This window comes from Sciurus carolinensis, chromosome 3 (genome assembly GCF_902686445.1).
Source record: "Sciurus carolinensis chromosome 3, mSciCar1.2, whole genome shotgun sequence".
Taxonomy (NCBI): Eukaryota; Metazoa; Chordata; class Mammalia; order Rodentia; family Sciuridae; genus Sciurus; species Sciurus carolinensis.
This window is the reverse complement of record NC_062215.1, coordinates 79,331,550-79,352,412: the sequence shown is the minus strand read 5'-3', so window position 1 is coordinate 79,352,412 and position 20,863 is coordinate 79,331,550. Positions and strand designations below refer to the sequence as shown.

Here is a 20,863-nt window from a genome sequence, read left to right as displayed (position 1 = left end):
GGTACTTTATGTACAGATATGAAATGATCACCCAGATAAATTTTTCAGTGCATAAAGAAGGGTCAGAAGAGTGAGCTATCGGGCTATTGAACAAAGGGTAAAGGTCTTACAAATACAATTGTTCACATATATATAAAACATAAACCTAAAAGATAACTATAAATCTGGTAACACAAATCACCTCTGAGAAAGGGAACTTGATGGCTAAGGGACAGATGAAGAAGGAAGGGTTTTTTTACTTTTGGAATTCTGAATCATATGACTAGCTTACTCCTATTCCAAATACACATTTAATTTAACATTTAGGAAGCACTGGACATAACTCAATGACTTGGTTCTATAAATATCGCGTCCCCTCTGGCCGCAGAGAGAGACACGACAAATGTCTGAAGCTTTGGAAGTTTATTGTGCACAGTTCCTCTCCTACGCTTCTCTTACCCCTAGCTTCTGCGCACTCCCAGCTTCCCTTCTCCCAGCTTCTTCCAGCTCCCGCGTACTCCCTGCTTCCAGCTTGGCTTCAACCTCCGCCTCCACCTTCGCCGCTTCTTCCGCTTCTTCCGTCCCCGCCGCTTCTGCCTCTTCCTCAGCTTCTCCCCCCTACTCTCCCACCCACCAGGCTTATATACACTTCAACCAATCAGGGGAGAGTACACGAGATAAACGCGGACAGCTGCAAGCATAGGATGGGTACACGAGGGGGGCATGCTCTAGCCTCATCGTTAACTAGCCAATCATTGGAATTCGCTGGTTGTTTACTGTATAGCTGGCCGCCTCTGGCTCAGCGTCAGGCGCCATCTTGACCATGCCCAAGGCTGGGGGTCCCGGGAACCCCCACATATAAACACCTGTGAGGCCCCCGTGTGTGGCAGGCAGCATGCAAGGTGATGAGTGCATAGTACTCTGCTGGCCATAATGGTCCTTCATTGACCTTACAGTCCAGGGAGATGGAGGTCAAAGAGGTCAACTCACCAGTTATGCCCTCAGTGTATATTCCCAAAATCCTTATGCTGACATCATGGTCCAAAGGGGTTATGATTAGGTCATAGGGACAAAGTCCTCATAAATGGAATTAGTACCCTTATAAAAGACTCCCTGGAGTCTTCTACTCCTTTCCACCATGTGAGGACCCACAAGAAAACACACTGTCGATGACCCAGGAAGTGAGCCCTACCAGACAAGGAAGGTGCTGGTGCCTTGTGATCCTGGACCTCCCAGTGAAAACTTCTGTTGTTTTATAAGCCACCCAATTTAAGGTATTTTGTTATAGTAACTACCACAGCTATGCAGGGAGTGAACACAGTACTGTGAGAGAGGAAATAGATGGGACCCAACTTAGAAAGCAAGCCAGGGGAAGCCCCTCTGGGGAAGGACTCCTTTGGCCAACTAGGAATTGGCAAGTTTCTGATTATTTATTCCTGCAGCCATAAGCTGCCATACCCAAATATTGAGGTTGAAAGAGCAACGCTTTCTCTATGTCTCACAAATGTTGGGGTCTGAAATTCAGATGGAACTTAGAGACTCATTCAGACCCAAGGGGAGGGACAGGGATCCCACTTCTCCAGGAGAGCAGTGCGTGCCAAAGGATCTGCCATCTGTCTACCCACCCCAGCAGGCAAAAGGGAGGTGGGGGACACAGTAGAGTAGGATGAGAAGGTGGATGGAGGTGCTGGCAGCCAAGTCTCACCAAATCCTCAAAGTGCACTAAAGACTTTGAATTTTATTTTCTGTACAATGTGAAGCAGCTGAGGAGTCTTAAGCATGGAAATTAACAACTTCCCCCATTCTACTGAAGCTTACAGCTTATAGCTTCCTTGCCTGTTGTCACACACATGTCATTGCATTCATTTGGAGGAGGTTGGGATAGCTACAAGTCCTACTCATTGCAAATGCCAAGTGAAATAAATGTGGAATATGTACATCAACACATTGATTTAAAACAATATACTTGAAGAGCATCCATCAGTTACATGATTCTCAAACTTTCATGCACCTATGAATTGCCTGGGGGAATCTTATTAAAATGCAGTTTCTGAATCAGTGGGTCTAGGAGAGCTGGAAAGTCTGCCTTCCTAACAAGCTCCTGTGCCAGAGTGCACACTTTGAGTGGTGACTGTTCAGAAATGTCAGAGGTTTTCAGTTGCAAGAAAGAGATAATGAAATACAGGTACAAACAACCATAGGTGAAATGATGTCATCCAAGCCCACGATCCTATTCCTATCTTCTTGCTCTTTTGTCCTTGCCACCACTTTCAGTCTAATGCTAGCACACCTTTGATGGCTGCTGAAGTTTCATGAATTATTCCAGACACTACAAAATCCAGAAAGAGAAAAATACTCTATGTGTAGCTTCTTTGCAGGGAGAAAGCATTCCTCAGAGGTCTACCAGAAGTCTTTCAGAAGTCTGCCTGATGTCTTTGTGGTCAGAATAGGATTATATATTCAGCCCTGAATCAATCATGGGCAAGGAGGGCTGGGGGATTGGAAATTCCATATTGATCTAGATGAATCTATGGCCAGAACTGGCAAACAGGGGAGAAACTGAGCAAAGCTAGGGTTCTGTTAGAAAGTGGCAGCAGGCAACCAATGGTATACACAAAGTATGATGTACAATTTGGTTAATTGCTTATCTAGAGCTCTATGTAGAATCTTCATAAAAGAGGGAATTTTTTTTCTTAAGAAAAAAGTTAAGTACAAATTTGAAAATGTTACCCAACACCCATTAAAAGGCATATGGAAACAAACATGATCATGATTTGAGCTGGTGTGAAAAGGTCTGGAACAATGGCAAACGTGGTACCTGTTCTCCTGAAATCTACAACCTTGTTGGGATAACAAAGCAGAAATAACTAAAGCAACCTACTAGAAAAACGAAGTTTTTCACTCCATTGGTCAAAGGTTACTGAGGAATTGCTATAGACGAAAAACTGTGTTGAGGGCTTTGGGAGACGAAGGTAGAGTGCCTTCCCACTAAGAGTCTTGCAGTTTAAGACACATATGTAAATAATGATGGGCGCAGCCTATAACAATATAAGTACTATAAAGATGGTGGAACGCTCCACCTTCTGTTCTGGAAGGTTATGAGGAAGGTAGAGGGTGTATCTTATCTAGTGGTTCACTTGAGAGAGGGGGAGGTTTTTCACAGGCAAAAACGTTGGTGGTGAGGGAGGAGTCAGAGAATGAAAAGATGGAAGAGAAGAACATTCCCATTTGGGAGGGGGTATACATGCAGCATCGATGACCATGAAGTAAAGCAGTCAGTCCCATTAGACGCCCATTATAATCTCTTAACAATATAAAGCCATAAATAATATCAAGTAAATGCCGAGTGATACACGGAAGGAGCAAGATGATGTCTGAAATTTTCTTCAAAATAATAGAGCGAAGGAGAGATGCTGATGAAATAAGATGGGACATGATTTGATCATGGTTGCAGCTGGATGGTTCATCATACCATTCCACCCTGCCTTTGTATAGGTATGAAATTTACCATAACAGAAAATATAAATCAAACTGTAAAAAAGTGGGGCAGCGGGAAGCTCCACCCACTGCGCTGGAGGCCCCGCCCCCTCCCGTCCTCGCTCCCGCGATCCGCTCCTGCAGGTTCCAGTTTATGGTGTTTGCCGACTTTCCCATTCCTCCTCGAGAATCCATCAGCTCTCCCCTCTTCCCATACTATCAATCTCTCTTTAGATTCTGCCCCGAGCCCGGTAGACGGCTCCGCGGTCCCCGAAGTTCCCCGCGGCCTCCTGACCTCGAGCCGCTGCTGCCCAGCTCCCCCACGTCCCGGCAGAGTTTGGTCGCGTCCGCCGCCCACCCGGGAGCGCGTCCGCGTCGTCATGGCGACGCTGCGAGCGGGTGCGGGCGCCGGCCGAATCCGGCCCGGGAACCACCTCCTGTGAGCGGCCTCTGACCTGGGGCTGGGGGTGACTCAGAGTCCACCGCCGAGCTGCTAAGGAAGCTGAGTCCCGAGCAGGTGTCCAGCCCACCTCAGTGACGGCCAGGGTCCTAGGAGAGGTCGGGACGGATGGCTAAACGATGATGGGTGGCGCATGGGGCGGAAGGCTGGAGTGAAAGGTCCCTGAGGGAGGAAGTGTTTCTCCTGGGTGGAAGGGTCTGGACGCTAGAGGAGGGGCTCAGGCCGTGGGGGGTGCGACCATAGAGACAAGTTCAAGAGGGTGGGAGAGCTGGCATGAAAAGTGCTTCTCTTGCACCTGCCTGAAGTACAGGCGGGGAATTGGAAGAACAGGAGGAGAAGGAGGGTGAACTTGGGGCAGGAGGACCAGGTTGTGCTGAGGAGTGGGCAGCCTTCAGCGATGATGCTAGCGAGAGGGGATGCAATGGGAGGGGAAAGCAGAAACTTCTATCTGAAAATGATTAACCCGCCCTTCAGAATATTCGTGTCTTTTGCTTGACACTATACCTGGAACTCCAAAGTCACGGGCCTTCTGGGGGTGGGGGAATACACACACACACACACAAAGATACACACATGAGTTTACAACCAGTTTCAAGGACTTCACAGAGCAGCCCCCTAGCCCCAAGTTTAGAGAATAAGTTGTGGAAGATATAAGAGAAAGTGGGATTTGTAAAGTACTGTTACAAGACAATAAATTACTGGAGGTTTTTTGTACTGATAAATTTATTATGATTTAAGTTAAGGTTGAGTTAAAGAATTTAGGGAACATAAACATTACAAGGCAATAAATTATTCATGCCAAATGAGCAGTAGAAGCAATAATTGCTACAAAAATGTTAAAGGATATTGGGATCAGCATGGACTTCATGAAGAAAGTAGAATTTCAAATGAGCATGTTAAGGGAAGGCAAGTCTGACAAGATGTACAACCTAAACTGAGACCCACAGAGGAATGCCCCCAGGTTTCTATATCTGGCAGAGTATAGTCTTCACTATCTCCTCATTGCTCCCTGTTAGCAGAGAGTCCAGCCCGGGAAGGTGACTCATAATTGCCACACCTGCAAACAGTTAATACAAATCTTGAAGAAATTCATGGTCACATACCTCTGAGAAACTGCTTTGGTGAAATTTCAGAAACAAGAGTCCTATTTAACTGTATACTTTAACATTTTCCAAACTTATTTAACTATGAAGGTCTTTACTTCTCCCTTCAGGTATGCAAGAAGCATCTCAGTAGAACATTTTAGAAAAAGTGCTTGAGGCTTACACAAGGGTTTGGAGCCAGAGCACCATTACTGGGTTATGATGGGTGATGTAAGAAGATTAATGGGACAGCCTGTGTGGGAATGTAGTGGTCAGCACAGACTAGAGACAGGGAGGGCCTAAACCACAGTAAACCATGCAATGACAAGAGGTACATTTGTCAAGAATGGAGAAAAAAAAATGTGCGTGGTTTCTCACGGATGATTATACTACTGCTGTGTTCTCATCAGGAAACGACCTTTGGTTCTAGAAGGAAGACTTCATTTCTCATGAAAAAATGGCAGTGGTGAAAACCCCCAGACAAGAGCAGAAGAATGCTGAAGAACCCTTTAATAATATATCGCCCCTTCTTTTGAAGAGCCTAGTAGAGGAGCCCAAGAAAAGAACAGAAGTGCCTAATCACCTCCTTGAATCAAGTAAGCAGTTAAAAAACAGTTTTCTTTACAAAACCCACATCTTCTCAGTGGATTCAGAGTCCAGAAAGCATAATGGAATTATTGGTGATGTTTTACCTGTATTGTTTTATAGGCTCAGCATAGTTTTTACTATTAAGAACAATCATCGTATTTAGATCTAGCTGCTCCACTGGTAGATTTTGTGGTGTAAATTAGTCAGCAAGTTCTGTTACTTCCGCTTCCTCCAATGTCTTCGCTGCCTGTCCCGGCTGCCTATGTCTCGCCCTCAGCAGTGTTCTGCTGGTAGAACCCCGGGTCCAGCTCTCCGTCATGTTCATTTGCCCCCTACTCATCCCATCTTAAATGTTAGTAATGTAATATTTTGGTTTGACTCTTTTGTCACTATAGAACAAACATGACAATTGCAAATTGGTATAACTTCACCATTTCTGGACATTAGCAGAAACATGCTAGTTTTACATCTACTTTGTGACCCTAAAAAAAAAAAATCCTTTGGCATTAAAAAATAATCATTGTATAATGGTAATTTGAATATTTGAGAAATGATCAAATAATAACCTACAGAGATCGCTAGTCCCCTTTCACACCATCCTCACCCTGTTCCAACCCTTCGATTTGGCCCCAACATTGACAGCTCCCCTGGTCAGAAAAAAACAAAGGTGTCACACCCACTCCAGACATATCACAGAACCACAATGGGCAAAGACTGGGATGCAGGTGTCTGTGGCTCACAGGATTTGTATGTGGCCAAAGTAAAAAAGGTTATCATTTGTGAAAAATGAGACAGTACATGCATTCTGAGGGAAGCAGGTGAGTGGTTGGAATCAGAGAGACCTGGGCTTGATTTTTGACTACCAATCGGGGGCAAGTTACTTAACCTTGTTAAGTCTCAGCTTCCTCCTCTGCAAAGTGGAAATAATAAAGCACAGGGTTGAAACAAATGTGCGTGGCACACTGACTGACCCAAAGCACCAAGGAAGGCGTGGACTGGATCATGCAGTGGGGTCTCAGCCCCTTCTCCACATGCCTGCACTCTGGCATACAGAGAGAACAAAGTTCTACAGAGCTGAATGTTTTTAGGAGCTCAGCTGTTTTAACTTTGTCTTCAAAACTTAAAAGAGAGAAAGAGACAGAGACAGAGACAGAGGCAGAGGCAGAGAGACAGGCCCTCACATTACAACAAAAGCAATTCAAGGCTTTACTGTCCAGAGCCTCAGGATTATTCAGTGTCATGTTGTAATGCTGTGCAGAGGAAATCAAATAATAAAGTTAAATACACAGTAATAAAATTAAATCCTTGGTGTTTGGATACTTTGAACTGGATAATTATCATTTAATAAGTAATCTCAGCATTAGCACAAAGATAGGGTGTGTGGGCTTTACCAGTTGATGTCTTATGAGAAAGACATGTGCAACATGTGTAAAGAGCAAATTATTTTAATGGTAATACGTACAATGTGAACTTGTTGTGATAGGAGCATCTCCCAAATGATGCTTGAATACAGAAAGGAGAAGCAGTCCAGCTTCTTCAGAGCAGACAGACTTGTTGACAGCTGCATCCTAAATTAAAGAAAGCCCTAAAAAGTCCGTGTTTAATAGGATCTTGTTTAACATAATATTTCCTTTGAAGTCTCATGATATTCTTATCTACCTTGTTTTTACAGAAGTTTATGCCAAGCTTCTAGATAATAAAGTCATACAGGCCAGACCTGGTATAGTGCATTTCGGAGGCTATCAAATAGAAAAACAACACCAACAGATTCTGGTAGGTACTTTTTAAGAACGATAATTAATCATAATAGTAAAATGACGTGAGTATTCCACTCTCATATTTCTCATTTACCTGAAGAGCAGCATAAACCACTGAAGTGCCTGGCCAGAAGTGTAGTTTCATGATGGAAAAATTCTAAAGTTGCATCAGCATGCTTAGACAAGTAACTTCCACTCTGCCAGAGGCACTCTTCCAAATACATGTCCCTGCTCAGCCACTCTTAGGGAAGATACTGAGCTTCTTGTTTACAGTACTGCATCTAGTCCTCATATCAGCTTTGTGAAGATTGTGTTAGAGCTCTCATCATATAGATGAGAAAACTGAGATTCAAGCACATTGAGCTACTGAGAGATAGAAACAGGACTTGACTCTTAGGCTGCTTTTCTCCACTGTGGTTCCAATTCCAGGAAAGGGGTCTGCCTTTCCTAAGAGGTCCCAACCAGGATTCAATTTAACTTTTGCCCATGCCTCCCTCAGTCATTCTGGACAAAGAAGATTTGTCGACCTCTAGGGAGGCAGAGGCAGCTCCACTGAACAGGTTCCTTAAGAGACAGAGACGGGACTGAAAAGTAGCCAGAGCCCTGGAGAGCCATGTGGAAGCTCAGTCTTTCTGGGTCCCTTTCATCGACCTGAATGTTGACCAGGGTGGGCTTTGTGTGACTTCAGGGTCCTATCTGTACAAACCTATATGAAATGTATTTAAATCAGCTTTCCAATCTCAGTCTTCACCACTGTCCCCTAAAGTCACAATGGACAGAACATCCCAGACCTGTTCCACACTGAGTCCTAGATCTGACCCATACAGGTCTCTGAGCTGTATTGGGTTGGGAGCAGAGGTAGGTTCTCTTCCTGTGGACCCTCTGAGAGCCTGCCTTTGCATGTGATATTCTCCATCTGGCACTGTCCCCAACCACCACACAACTCTACTTTTAGATGTAATATGTTCTTAGAAGTCATGCCTTAAAGTGGATCATTTAAGAAAGTGTTCTGATTACTGTGTTAGATTTTTCAGTGTGAGGTTGAATCACTGGAGGAAATTGACAAATGGTGAAACTGTCAGAAAGTAAAATTAGATTTCTATCAGGCAGTCCCCAGTGAACAGGGGAGAATGCAGTTTCTGTGAATCCTTAATCAACAAAGTGGGTAGAGAGAGAACAGGTCTGAAAAGGAACCTGTTAGGGGCCAAGTATTTTCTCTGAGGAAGAGGGCTAGGATTTAAATGTGGTTAGGCACTTCACCCACCAACCTCCAAGGAGACCTTTCTTAGAACATGGCATCAAAGACCAAAGTTAATTATTAATTTTGGGGACTACTTTTCCTTGTTGAAGTTTGCTGTTCTAGGTTAGTGTAGGATAGTACTAAGGTAATTATTATTCAGAATTACTGTTCATTTACTAAATCATACCAAAAGCTTCAATAGAATGTTATTACTTGCTTTTTTTGGGTTGGTGGGGCAGTACCAGGAATTTGATCTCAGAGGCACTCAACCCCTGAGCCACATTCCCAGCCCTTTTTTGTATTTTATTGAGAGACAGGGTGTCACTGAGTTGCTTAGGGCCTTGTTGTTGCTGAGGCTGGCTTTGAACTCGTGATCTTCCTGCCTCAGCTTCCCAAGCCACTAGGATTACAGGTGTGTGCCCCTGGACCCAGCTATTATTCCCTTTTTTTATATTTTTATTGAAATAAAATTCACATGCTGAAACTTCACCCATTTATAGTATACATACAATTTAATGATCTTAATAAATTCATAGATTTATGCAACCATTTCCACAATCTAAGTTTAAAACATTTATCACCCCAATAAGAAATCCCACATTTGCTATCAGCCACTCCCTATCTGACTCCCTCATTTCTCCCATACCCTCACCTGCCTCTCCTCCACCCTCGGCAACCCACTCACATACTTCCTGTCTCTATAGATTTATCTATTGTAGATATTTCATATAAATGAAATCATATAACATGTGGGTGTTTTAAGACTGCCTCCTTTCACTTAGTGTATTTTCTATTTCATCCAAGTAGTTGTACAAATCTGTACCTCATCCCTTTCTAAGACTGAGTAATGTTCCATTGTATGAATAGACCACATTTTGATTATCCATTCATCAGTTGATGGGCATTCAGATTGTTTCCACTTGAGAACTGTTGGGAATAATGCTGTTCATGTACATGGTACATGTTTTTGTATGAAACTTTCAGTTTTCATGAATATATATACCTAACAAGTGGAATCGTTGGAATCTGTGGTATGTAAATTTTGGATTGCTTCCATAACAAATTACCACAAATTTAGGGTGTTTAAAAATCAAAATTGACTAGGGATATAGCTCAGATGGTAGAGTGCTTGCCTTGCAAGCACAAGGCCCTGGGTTCAATCCCCAGCCCCACAAAATTAATTAATTAATTAATTTAAAAATCAAAATTTATTCTTTCTCAGTTCTGGAAGCCAAAGTCCAACCTCAGGGTATCAGCAAGGTTGCACTTCCTGCACATCCCTATGGGAGAATCTTCCAGGTTCTTGTGGCTCCAGAGTTTCCTTGAATGGGGCCTACATTACTCCAGTGCTGCCTCCGTCTTCACATGACCTTTTCTTATGCCTCCCTGTGTCCTCTTCCACTTGGAAAACAATACTTGTCATTGGATTTAGTGCCCACTCAGGTAATCTAGGATGATCCCTTCTGACATCCTTAACTTTACATCTGTAAAGACCTTTTTTCCTATAAGGTCACATTCACGGTCTCCAGGGATTAGAATCTGGGCATATCTTTTTGAGGACACTATTCACCCATTTTATTTGCAATTTTCTAGTGCCTAACTCTGTTTGGTGCCTTTTTATGAGCTTACTGCCATTTGCAAGTTCCTTAGAGAGATATCTCTTCAAATCCCTTGCCCATTTTATAATTAAGTGCTTTTTTTTTTCCATTGGTTTTAAGAGTTCTTTATTCTAGATACAAATTATTTATGAGACATGTGAGTTGCAATTATTTTATCCCATCCTATGGGTTATTGTCTTAACTCTCTTGATAATGTCCTTTGTAGCACAAGTTTTTAATTTTGATGAAGTCCAATCTGATTTTTCTCTTGTTACTTCTGCTTGTGGTGTCACATCTAAGGACACATTAACAAATCCAAGGTCATAAAACTTTACACCTGTTTTCCTCTAAAAGTTTTATATGTTTAGCTCTTAAATTTAGATATGTAGTTCACTTTAATTTTTGTGTATTGTGTGAGGTAGGGATCAACTTTAATCTTTTGCATGTTCACTGTTTTTGTTAAAAAAGGCTATTTTTCCCCATTGATTGGTCTTGACACTTTTGTTGAAAAATCAATTGACCATTGAAAATCAGTTGTGCTACTCCACCAATCTTATTCTTATGCTAATGGCATCACAGCTCTCGGTAACTGTAGCTTACGGTAAGTTTTGAAACCTGGCAGTGTCAATGCTCCAACTTTGTTCTTTTTGAAGATCAGTTTGACCACTCTGGTTCCTGGCAATCCCATATGAATATTGGGACTAGCTTGTCAATTTCTAAGGGAAAAAAAAAGCATAATTCAGATTTTGATGAGTCACATTGAATCAGTTTGGGGAATATTGCAATCTTAATATTAAGTCACAATTCTTTTTCTAGATGTTTCATAACTTTTGTTGCTAGCTTTCCACCTTTATGCATGCTATAGGGCAAAAGGCTTCACCTTCTGTAAAATAGAATCACATAAAGGCTAGTTAGTTTGCCAGGATTCCCCTGGTTTCAAGAAATATTGAATTTCCTTACTGCATGACATCATGAGAGTTAATAATTACCTGGTAATTTAAAAAGTTACTATTCCAAAAAATTAACAACAACATGATTCTTTTAAGTCATAGAACAGCATTTTTAAACTGACTTTGTATGTGGGCGAGGGGGTGTGTTTAGAATAATGTCAATGATTCTAATAATGTCACTAAATTTAAAATTGTTTTGCCCTCTTTATAATTTTAATCATATTAAGTATATACTTTAATATTCATTTCTCCGATTGATCTTTTTGCCTATTACTTTATCTCCAGTGAAGTTTTTTCTGTTTGGAGTACATAATTATGTTTTTAGTAGAATTGAAAATTTTCTTATGTTTAATTCCACATGTAGTAAGAGCATCTGTTATATGCTAAACAAAGTATTGCACTATTATGGGGAAGGTTAAGATGCACAAAATCAAGTTTTCCAAGTGGTAGAAGGTATTAAGAAAACAATGAAACAACTTAGTAGCCAGGCAGCAAAATGAGAGTGAGGGGAAGACATTCAGGATGTGGAGAAAGACGTGCAAGAAGTTTAGGGTGAGCTAGCGTGTGGCATATTTGGAGGCCAGTATACAATCTGGTTTACCTGAATTTTAGGATTTGTGGAGAGAAGTAATGATGTAGAAGGTGGGGAATGTGGATTTGGAGGAAAATAGAAATAAAGAGTATGATTGTAATTTTTGTAGGAGGGGAAGTTAAGTATTTTGAGCAGAGAAACAATGCACTTAAGAAAATTGAGATCAGTTCCATAGAATTTTAGAGATGAATGTGGTTCTCAACATTTTCCTTCATTATCATCCCCCAAGGAGACATTAATGAGAGAAATGAAATATTAAGGAATAAGATTTTGTCAGGTAGGGTTGAGCTTTGGAAGATCCCAAGCCACTGTAATATTTACCTCCCAAGGATCAATTTTTACTCCTCTTGTGGGTGATCTCACTCCCACTGAGAATGCCTGGGAACCAAGAGAGTATGATTTAATTGTTGAAAAAGATGAACTCTCAACTCTGCTTCACTCTGCTGAACAGAGGCCATGTCCCTCTTCTGTATTGTGACTTCCCCAGTACCCAGAACAGTGCTTCACGCACAGAAGGCAATGTACCCTTGTGAAGAAATGCTATTGAACTCTTTTTCTTGGAAGAGATTTATTACCCTGTAGGGGTGCTGGGTTCCTTGCCTCCATTCAGCAAAGAATTGAAGAACAGGACACAGAGGTAGCAAATGAGCAGTAGGTTTATTGCAAAAGCCACAGAGACAGACTTCTCTGAAGACAAGGGGGCCCAGAGCTGGGAATCTATTCGGGGAGCTTTGACCTGTTTTTTTTATGGCCTCTGGAATTTCCTCCTTTGCTTATTTCCTCCCCTGTCCATGCTCTCCTTGCTATTATTGATTGGTCCCTCTGTCCATGCATCTGTTTTAGTTTTTCTAATGGATCCCCCACTTAGGAGAACAAGTATGGAAGTGTCTGTCTTATTGGGTCCCCAGCTTGTATCCATGAGTACTTTCATCAACCAGGAAGTTGACCTCATGAGAAGACCCTCTCCATGCTCCCTTGTTCTGACCCTGTCCCCAACCTCCTCATGAGCCATCTTGCCCTGGCTGCCCAAGCCCTTCTACATCTCCTTAAATGGACTTGGCAAAGGCTCACTAATTCCTAGCAAATATAGTGTAAAGTCTAAATGATCTTACCTCTTGTATCAGACATTAAAACAAACAGAACTAGGTAATGGATACAAGTACAAAATGACTTCATCATAATAACATTCTGGGAGATATTGGAACTGCAAGCCTCCTATTTCCACCAGCAAAGTTAAGAGGAAGCCTAAGGCAATGACCTTGAGAGTCTCCCCAAACAAAGAGGAAAATCCAACAATTGTGCTTTTATCTTAGTTTTCTAAAGGAAACTATGCAAATTGCCTGAGACTGGAATGATTGAATGTTTGTTTAAAATTCATACTAAATTGTTCATTAACAGTTTGAGATCCATGCAGATCTGGTTAAAGGATTTGAAACATCTCATTAGCTTTCATATTGAAATCAATGCTTCAATTTGCTTTGAAATTTGAAATAATGGTCCCAGTTTTCTTAACACCATGACCCTTTTCATTCTTTTTCCTCTCTGTGGAGAGATTTTTGCCTGGAAAATTATACTTATGAAGTAAACAATCCATCAGTTTTCCTAGCAGACTACTAGTGTTCCTGTTGCCAGCCATAAACAAAATCCCTAGCTTATAAAACCCCATCTTAAATAAATGAAAAGTTCTTTCTAGAATAATATTAGTTTTCAATTTCCTATTACACAGTCTTTAAAGATACCTACCCCCAAGCAAGATCTTGCTTCTCAAAGTTAGGGCCATGAACCCCAATGGCTTCTCCTCATTTTATGGGGATAGAGAGTTTTGGAGTCACAGAAAAACAGTCCTTTCTAGAGTATGAATTTTACTCCCACAGTTTATAGAGAAGTACAGTATGGAACAACACGCATTTTAAGATAAAACACCTTAAGAAACTTACAAGACTGCTTAAAATTGGCCCCAGATCCCTGGGGTGAGAAGCTTTGCCGCAGAGGAAGTATAAAATGACCCTATCTTGGAGACTGAGAGGTTGTGTTTAGAAACATTCTTCCAGAGATGCTTAGGGTTGAAGGTTAGCCTCCACCCACCCAAGGGCAAGACTTTCCTGGAGGGCAGGTTCTTCTCTTCACTGCATTGGGAGAAGCACAGACTCCTGGATGGGATGCAGAGGGGACTGTGATGCAGGTGAAGGAAAGGGAGTGAAGAGAGCTCTGAGCCCTTCTGGGCTGAAGAAGGATGTCGCTTCCCCTTCCACCATGGCGGTCTGCTGACAGCCAGCCCTGTCCTCTACCAAGGAAACCCTGTACCAGACCCTTCAGTCTCAACTAGTTTCCATTCCACTTTGAATCTCCAGAAGCTGAATTCTTTCTTCCTCTTCCTGCATGCCTTTTACCTAAATACTAACTTTTGAGTTTGTTGTTTCTTTCTCTATTGATCCAAGTGAATAATTCCAGATCAAGACTCCCTCAAAGGTAAATATGGGAAATTGTAGTCAAGTAATGTATCTTTTGCTACCATGAGTGGAATCTATATTTTTTTTTTGAGAAAATCATCTAGTGTTTTCTTATTGCTATTTTTTTCTAACTTGCTTAATAGTACAGATATCATCATCTCATGAATCCTAATGTCCCACCTTCATCTTCAAGGGGTAGTGGGTGTATTTGGATTTGCTGTGCCACACTCAGGCTGCAGGAAGGGTCAGGTGTTTTTATTTTTCTAAAACAAAACTTGCCCATCAGTGCTGGCTCATCTCCAGTCTCAGGGGCCCCAGTTCCTGCCTCCCTTGGGACCATTCGGGAATACTGGGATAATTGAGCCAGCCCAGCAGCCTTGAAGACAGATCTCTGTTCTTTACCTGTGATGTCACTTGTTGTAAACTGACCTAAACTGGTAAAGTTACTTGTGATTGTTGTGTAGATATTGGTAGTCTGACCCTGAGGGGAGGGTTATAGGTCCCCTCTGCAACAGCCTTGCCACCCAAGGCTCTGAGTGTGATGGGCCCAGACACCTGTCCTCCCAGGCTCTCTTGGAAGGACTGCTCTTGTGTGTTGGCCCCTGGAAGCCCACCCTTCACCAAGACTGTTCCCTCTGCAGGCCTCTTGAAACTCAAGAGAGCCATAGGAAACATATTTTTAGGCACTGAGCATGTTTTAAAAAGAGAAAATATGACAAAACAGGGTCAAAATTGTGGCACTTGAAGGATGTTCCCATGTAACAGGTAACCATCTCTTATACCATTGTAATCTTGTCAGAAATAATGTCTGATTTAGGGCCTTGATAAACATGAGGACTCAAGCAATGGGCTTGAGAGCCCAGAGTCCCAGTGACAGGCCAAACCTCTGACTTAGACCTTGACCCCAGAGTCAGTGGCATATAATTAGGCAACCTGTGCGAGTTGGTGCCTGGCTTCTCTGCTCAGGTGACTTCTCAGGACCAGACTGAGTGCAGCAGAGAACTATCCAGGATTAAGGGGATGTGTAAAGGACAACACATCTCAGGGGCTGCAGGTTCTGCTACTGTTCCTAAGTGGGGGCGGCAGGCACATTGTCCTACTTTATTATTAAATGGTGTATGACGTATTTCGAGTCTATTTATTTATTTGTTTGTTTGTTTTGGTATCAGGGATTGAACCTAAGGTGCCTTAACCGCTGAGCCATATCCCCAACCCTTTTTTTTTTTTTATTTTGAGACAAGGTCTCACTGAGTTGCTGAGGCTGGCTTTGAACTCACAATCTCCCTGCCTCAGCCACCCCAGCTGCTGGGATTATAGGTGCGTGCCACCACGCCTGGCTATGTCTTTTTAAAAGTCAAAAATATATAAGTCCTCAAATCTCCTTAAACAAGATGAGGCATAAGTAATCATAGAGATGGATATGCAATAAATGAAACACTGTCCTAACTGCCCTGTCTCTCGCCAGCACCTGGTCAATGTTTCTGATGAAGACACGCACGTTCATATTTTACCCCCACAAACCAAATACTTCCAGATCAGCTATGTGAAAAAGGTAAGCACTGCATGGTCACCTGCCCTCCCCACACTCTTCTTTGCCGGGTTGCCATTTCCTGTCTCTCTAGCTTGCTTGGGAGGAGCATAGCATGTTGTCAACATGGTGCTACTGTCTATGAGGTCTGGTATTTGTCCCAACAAGAGCCCACCTGATTTCTAGGAACACCGCCTTGTCCCTGGCTTGTCCCTCATGGTCACCATTACCTTTTCTCCTGATGAGTGGCGATACTATTATGACTGCATTCGCATTCACTGTAAGGTAAGTTTCTTGAAATTGCTTTTTTGTTGGGATGGGAAGGGGTCAACATTTATATCCTCAAAAGAGGAAGAAAGAGAAATGCAGTGACCAGTCAGAGCTTTCTCAGCCTCAGGTGGGCAGCCCAACTGGCCAGGAGGGAGTGTGGCCCAGTGATGGGCACCCCAAGTGGGTGGACGTGAGGCCGCTGAGAACCTGGGCAGGTCGAGGAGACACACGCACTCCCATGGCCTGTGTAGAAACCTCGCTTACTGTGTGGGACTGGGAGGTGATAGAGACTTGAACATACTCTTGAAAGTGCTAGGCTGAAAAATTAGCACACGCCCAAGTTGTGATCATAAACCTTGGTGACTGGCTGGAGTCTACATAGGCAGCCCTGGGGGCCTGTGGGGAGGTGCAGCCTGGTGGCCTGACCCCCAGGTGGCTTTGTGGTTTGTTCATATGAACCTGTTTTAGGTCTTCTCATTCACCCTTTGGCCTCCAGCCAGAGCCAGCTCTGCATGTTGTCCATTCTTTTAAAACTCGCCTCCATCCTACTCTTTTTCTATACTGCAGAGAATCCTGGAGCTCGGAAAGACTCAAGGTTAAGAGCATTCTTCATGTTTCAAAAGTAAAATGGAAGAGTATGATTTGGTAGTGTTGAAGTTCCTTCTTTTTGTTTTTCCTTTTTAAGCAACATTTTTATTATTTACTATCTGTACCAAAAAGTGACTTATCTTTGGTTTTCCTTATTGAAAACAGAATGAAAATTTGCCAACTTAATTTTTATAAATGGATGACGTTACCTCTTGAACTCACGTCATCATATTGGAGAGGATTTCCCAAGGTGGGAAAAAGAACCTTAGACCCAAGACACCACAAATATTTCAAGTCAAATATTTTAAATCAAGAAACACATTTCCTTAAGATTGTGACAAACCATTGCTGTTCTTTGGAGTTCCATTTAAAAAAAAAAAAACATAAAAATGAAGCCAGAATATTGTTTTCAGAAGGAATATTCTGTACCCAGCAGAAGAAAAATTCCTAGAATGGGCACCTTACAAAGTGCTAGGGCACATTTTCTGCCACATATAATAATGCTAATAATAATACCTCATATTTATGTAGTACTCCTAATTTTGAAGGTTGTCAAATGCTTTAATTCTTAGAAACACCTTTGAGGAGAAGCACAATTGTCTCCATTTTGCACAGGAAGAAACAGATCTGGAGAGAGTAAAGATCTTGCTCAAGGTCAAACATTATGCAGAACTGGAAGCAGGTCTCTGGGCCTTCTTATCAATAAATTGCTTATTATTCTGTAATGTTTAGATCAGAAAATTCTGTGCTGGTTTCTTTTTCTCTTGGGCTGCCAGGGAGTGCCTTTGCTTATAATTATTTTGAGCTAGAAGCAGACAGGTTATTGTCATTATTTCTGTGTGAGGACATGATTATCTTTAGCTTTCTTGGTAATAATGAACATCATTTCAATGAATTTCCTATGCTTTGTTTATGGCTAAAAAAAACTCAGTATTTCTAATGTTGCACTTACACACTGAGGTTTCTTAAGGAATTATTTTAGATGATAAAAAATGAAGTAGGAAATAAAGCATCTTCAAGTCTGTCTTTAAAGGTTATAGTTTTCAGAATGTCGAATTTGACTTTCTTCTTGTTAATTTTAGGGGGATGACACTTTGCTTGTCCCTATCCATGCCTATCCTGTCATGAACACACTGGACTTTCCCAAGTTTATAAGTCTATCAAATGTTCTCCTTGGTAACAGGTGAGTTACGAAAAGGAACCAGCAAAATGTCATACAGTTGAAAAGTTAAGAGATGCTTACAAAAAGGAAAACTTAGACTTGTGTTGTTGTAGTGGAAGTTCATCTTTCTACCTGAATTAGACTGAACTTTTAGTTACAAAAAGCGAGAACAGACCAAACCCAAAAAAAAAAAAAAAAAAAAAAAGTCAAATTATTGTAAGAAAGAAAGGGAATGCATTGGGTCATTTAACTGAAAGGTGCAGGGGGATTTTCAGGCATGGCTGGATCTAGGGGTTTAATTTGTTTGCAGGAACCTGTCTATCCCAATGTCCTAGTTCTGTTGTCCTCTGCTTCCTTCTCAACAGGCTACCGCTCATGGGGGCAAGACAGCTCCTGATCCTAGCCTGATAACAGGGGAGATTGGAGGGGATACAGGAGTTGGGTTAGTCAATCAGAAGCTCAGGATTGAGTCTTATTGGACCAGCTTGGATCATATGCCCAACTATTAACCAATCTGCTTTTAGATGAAGGGAAGGCAGAAACAACAGAAATTCACTATAGGAGCCAAATCTCAAACTCTCCCTTCTTGTTGGGAAAAATGGTTAGTGATTCTACTTGTAGTTTAATTATGTCTCATTTTCAGTAAATACTTACTAAATACCTACTACCAAGCCTAGTGCTCTGTCTCTAAGATATAAAGAAGATGGATATTAGCTGCTGGATATTGATGTATAATGGCCATGCCAGTTGCTATAATATCAAAATGCTTCTGATACTAGTTGAAAAATAATACTGTCCTGAGTCCCCATCTTTTCACCCAGCTGGCAGCCTCTCCCCTGCCCCCCTACCTCCCAATGATTCAGCTACTAAGGAGTTAACGCCTTTGGGGGAGTGACTTGAGGACAGGGGCAGCGTCTGCAGTGCTGGGCTCCAGCCTTAGATCCACTCTGACCCGTGGCTGCCAGTGAAGTGCTGATTGGTTGATATTTGAATATTACCCATGATAAAAGAATGACTGTTCTGAAGGTCTCTGAGTCTAATAGAAGCGAGACCTGTCGTCATTCGATCATGGCATGCCAAGTGCTGTGGTAGAGACACACATAGGGAGCTGTGTGGGCCGGAAGAGGAAGCACTCAGCCGACTGAAGAGATACAAAAGTCCTGAGTGGTACAGGAAGTGACCTCTGGGTTATCCTAGGAGTTCCCCATTGGCTGGCAATGCAAGGATGGTTCTCCCAAGTAGGGCCAGAGCATCTATGAAGCCATGGTGCTGCAGAGTATGGGCCACATCTTGTAGGTGATGAAGGGCCCTGAAGGGTTATGATTCATCCTGTGGTTGGTCACAAGCCTAGAGGTGGCCAAAGTCTGTGGGCTTCAGCAGGCCTGGGGGACGGAGCAGAGACATGTGAGCTGCAGCATGGAGAAAGTACTAAGCACTGAAGGCCTGGGGAACCCATTAGAATGAGGAGCAACGGACCCCTGTGAGTGGCGGTGGACTTCTGTCCAATGCACATGAACCGTAGTGTCCTTCTTACTTTAGTACCACCTGTTGTGCTAAGTGGAACGCCAGAATTTAGCTCTTGTGGGATTCTCTTTTCTTCCCCTACCCTGCACCTTCTCAGTGGGTTTCTGATTTAGCATCTCTGTTTACTTTTGTTTTAAAACAACTCCTTAAAAATTGTTAAGTGAGGGCTGGGGTTGTGGCTCAGTGGTAGAGCACTTGCCTAGCATGTGCAAGGCCCTGGGTTTGATTCTCAGCGCCACATATAAATATGTAAAATAAAGGCCCATTGACAAGTAAAAAAACAATTTTAAAAAATTAAGTGAATAATACATTGCAAGAGTATGATAATCTGTATTCTTTAAAGAATAAAAAGAATGAATACTTATTATTAGGCATAAAACATGACCAGTAGCCTTGTAGTCACTATTTTGAATCTTGTGATTCAAAATCTTATGTTCCTGGAATTTACTTCAATAGTTTTGACACGTGTGTCCCTAATAATGCATTTTTTAGCTTTGCCTGTTTTTTATCTTTCTGCAAATGGAATTGTACTATGCATAAGTTCTTCAGTAACTTGCAGTTTTCATCCATTATATTTTTGTGGTTTAGCTACATACATATGCATAGCTATAGTTCACTGTGGTATAGTGTCACCTGTATGAGTCTACCACATTTTTTTCCACTCTACTGCTATAGATTATGGTTTGTTTTTCACTGTTTTTTTTTTTTTCTATGTTGAACACTGATCTTGTGTACTTTTGCACGTGGCTTATGGGGCACATGTTCTGGAGTTTCTCCAGGTCATATACCTAGAAATGGAATTGCAGGTCACAGCACAGGTTCACTGTAGGTGTGCAATGCCACTGTTTTCCAAAATGGTTATGTGCATTGATACACCCACTCAGTACATGAGAATTCTCATCATTATAACATAGTTACTCTGTTGGTCAGCTTTTTATCACTGAGACAAAATACCTGAGGAAAGCAAATTGAAGGAGGAAAGATTTTCTTTTGGCTCACGGCTTCAGAGGTTTCAGTCCGTAGTTGGTCAGCTCCACTGCTTTGGGCCTGAGTTGAAGCATATCATGGTGGAAGGGTGTGGCAAAGGATTGTTGCTCAGCTGGTGAAGCCAAGGAACAGAGAGAGCAAGAGTCAAGAAGAGACTGGGACAAGAAAGACCCTTCCAGGGCATACTGCAAGTGACCTACCTCCTCCAAATAGACCCACTTCCTGTGTTTGCTGCCACCTCCCAATAATGCCATTAGCTACAAAGCCATCAGTAGATTAGTCTATTGATGAGGTCAGAGCCCTCATGATCCAGCACTTCCCAATAGCTCATCTCTGAACATTGCTGCATTGGACCAAGCCTTTAATACATGAGCCTTTGGTGGACATTCCAGATTCAAACCATAGCAATCGCCAACAGTGAGTATGATCAGACTGTCACAGGCCTGGTGACTTATATGTTCTTGGCTCCATACTCTTCCATTTTCTATATATTCCCCCAAAAACATTCTGGAAGAACTCTATCCCACTACTTCCTCCATCCCTCTCACCACCCTTCCTGTCTTCACCAGCTCCTTTTCAGGTTAAATGATCTCTATAGGAATCCAAAGAACCTAAAAAGGTGAATCTCTCC

General features: G+C 42.2%; 1 protein-coding gene across 5 annotated transcripts in view; it reads left to right on the top strand.

The window, feature by feature from the left end:
• Positions 1-3,686: 3,686 nt before the first annotated feature.
• Positions 3,687-20,863, top strand: part of Cfap221 (cilia and flagella associated protein 221) — a 112,663-nt gene continuing 95,486 nt past the window's right edge. For 2 of the 5 annotated variants that reach the window (XR_007107935.1, XM_047547368.1), the window contains exons 1-6: positions 3,687-4,014; positions 5,409-5,594; positions 7,259-7,359; positions 15,639-15,725; positions 15,888-15,986; positions 17,642-17,742. Coding sequence is in view for 4 of the 5 variants with exons in the window: in XM_047547368.1 (XP_047403324.1) it covers positions 5,456-5,594; positions 7,259-7,359; positions 15,639-15,725; positions 15,888-15,986; positions 17,642-17,742 (527 nt within the window). In the remaining variant the exon portion in view is untranslated. The remainder of the gene's footprint in view (positions 4,015-5,408; positions 5,595-7,258; positions 7,360-15,638; positions 15,726-15,887; positions 15,987-17,641; positions 17,743-20,863) is intronic. The other 3 variants (XM_047547371.1, XM_047547370.1, XM_047547369.1) reach the window with 3 other exon arrangements.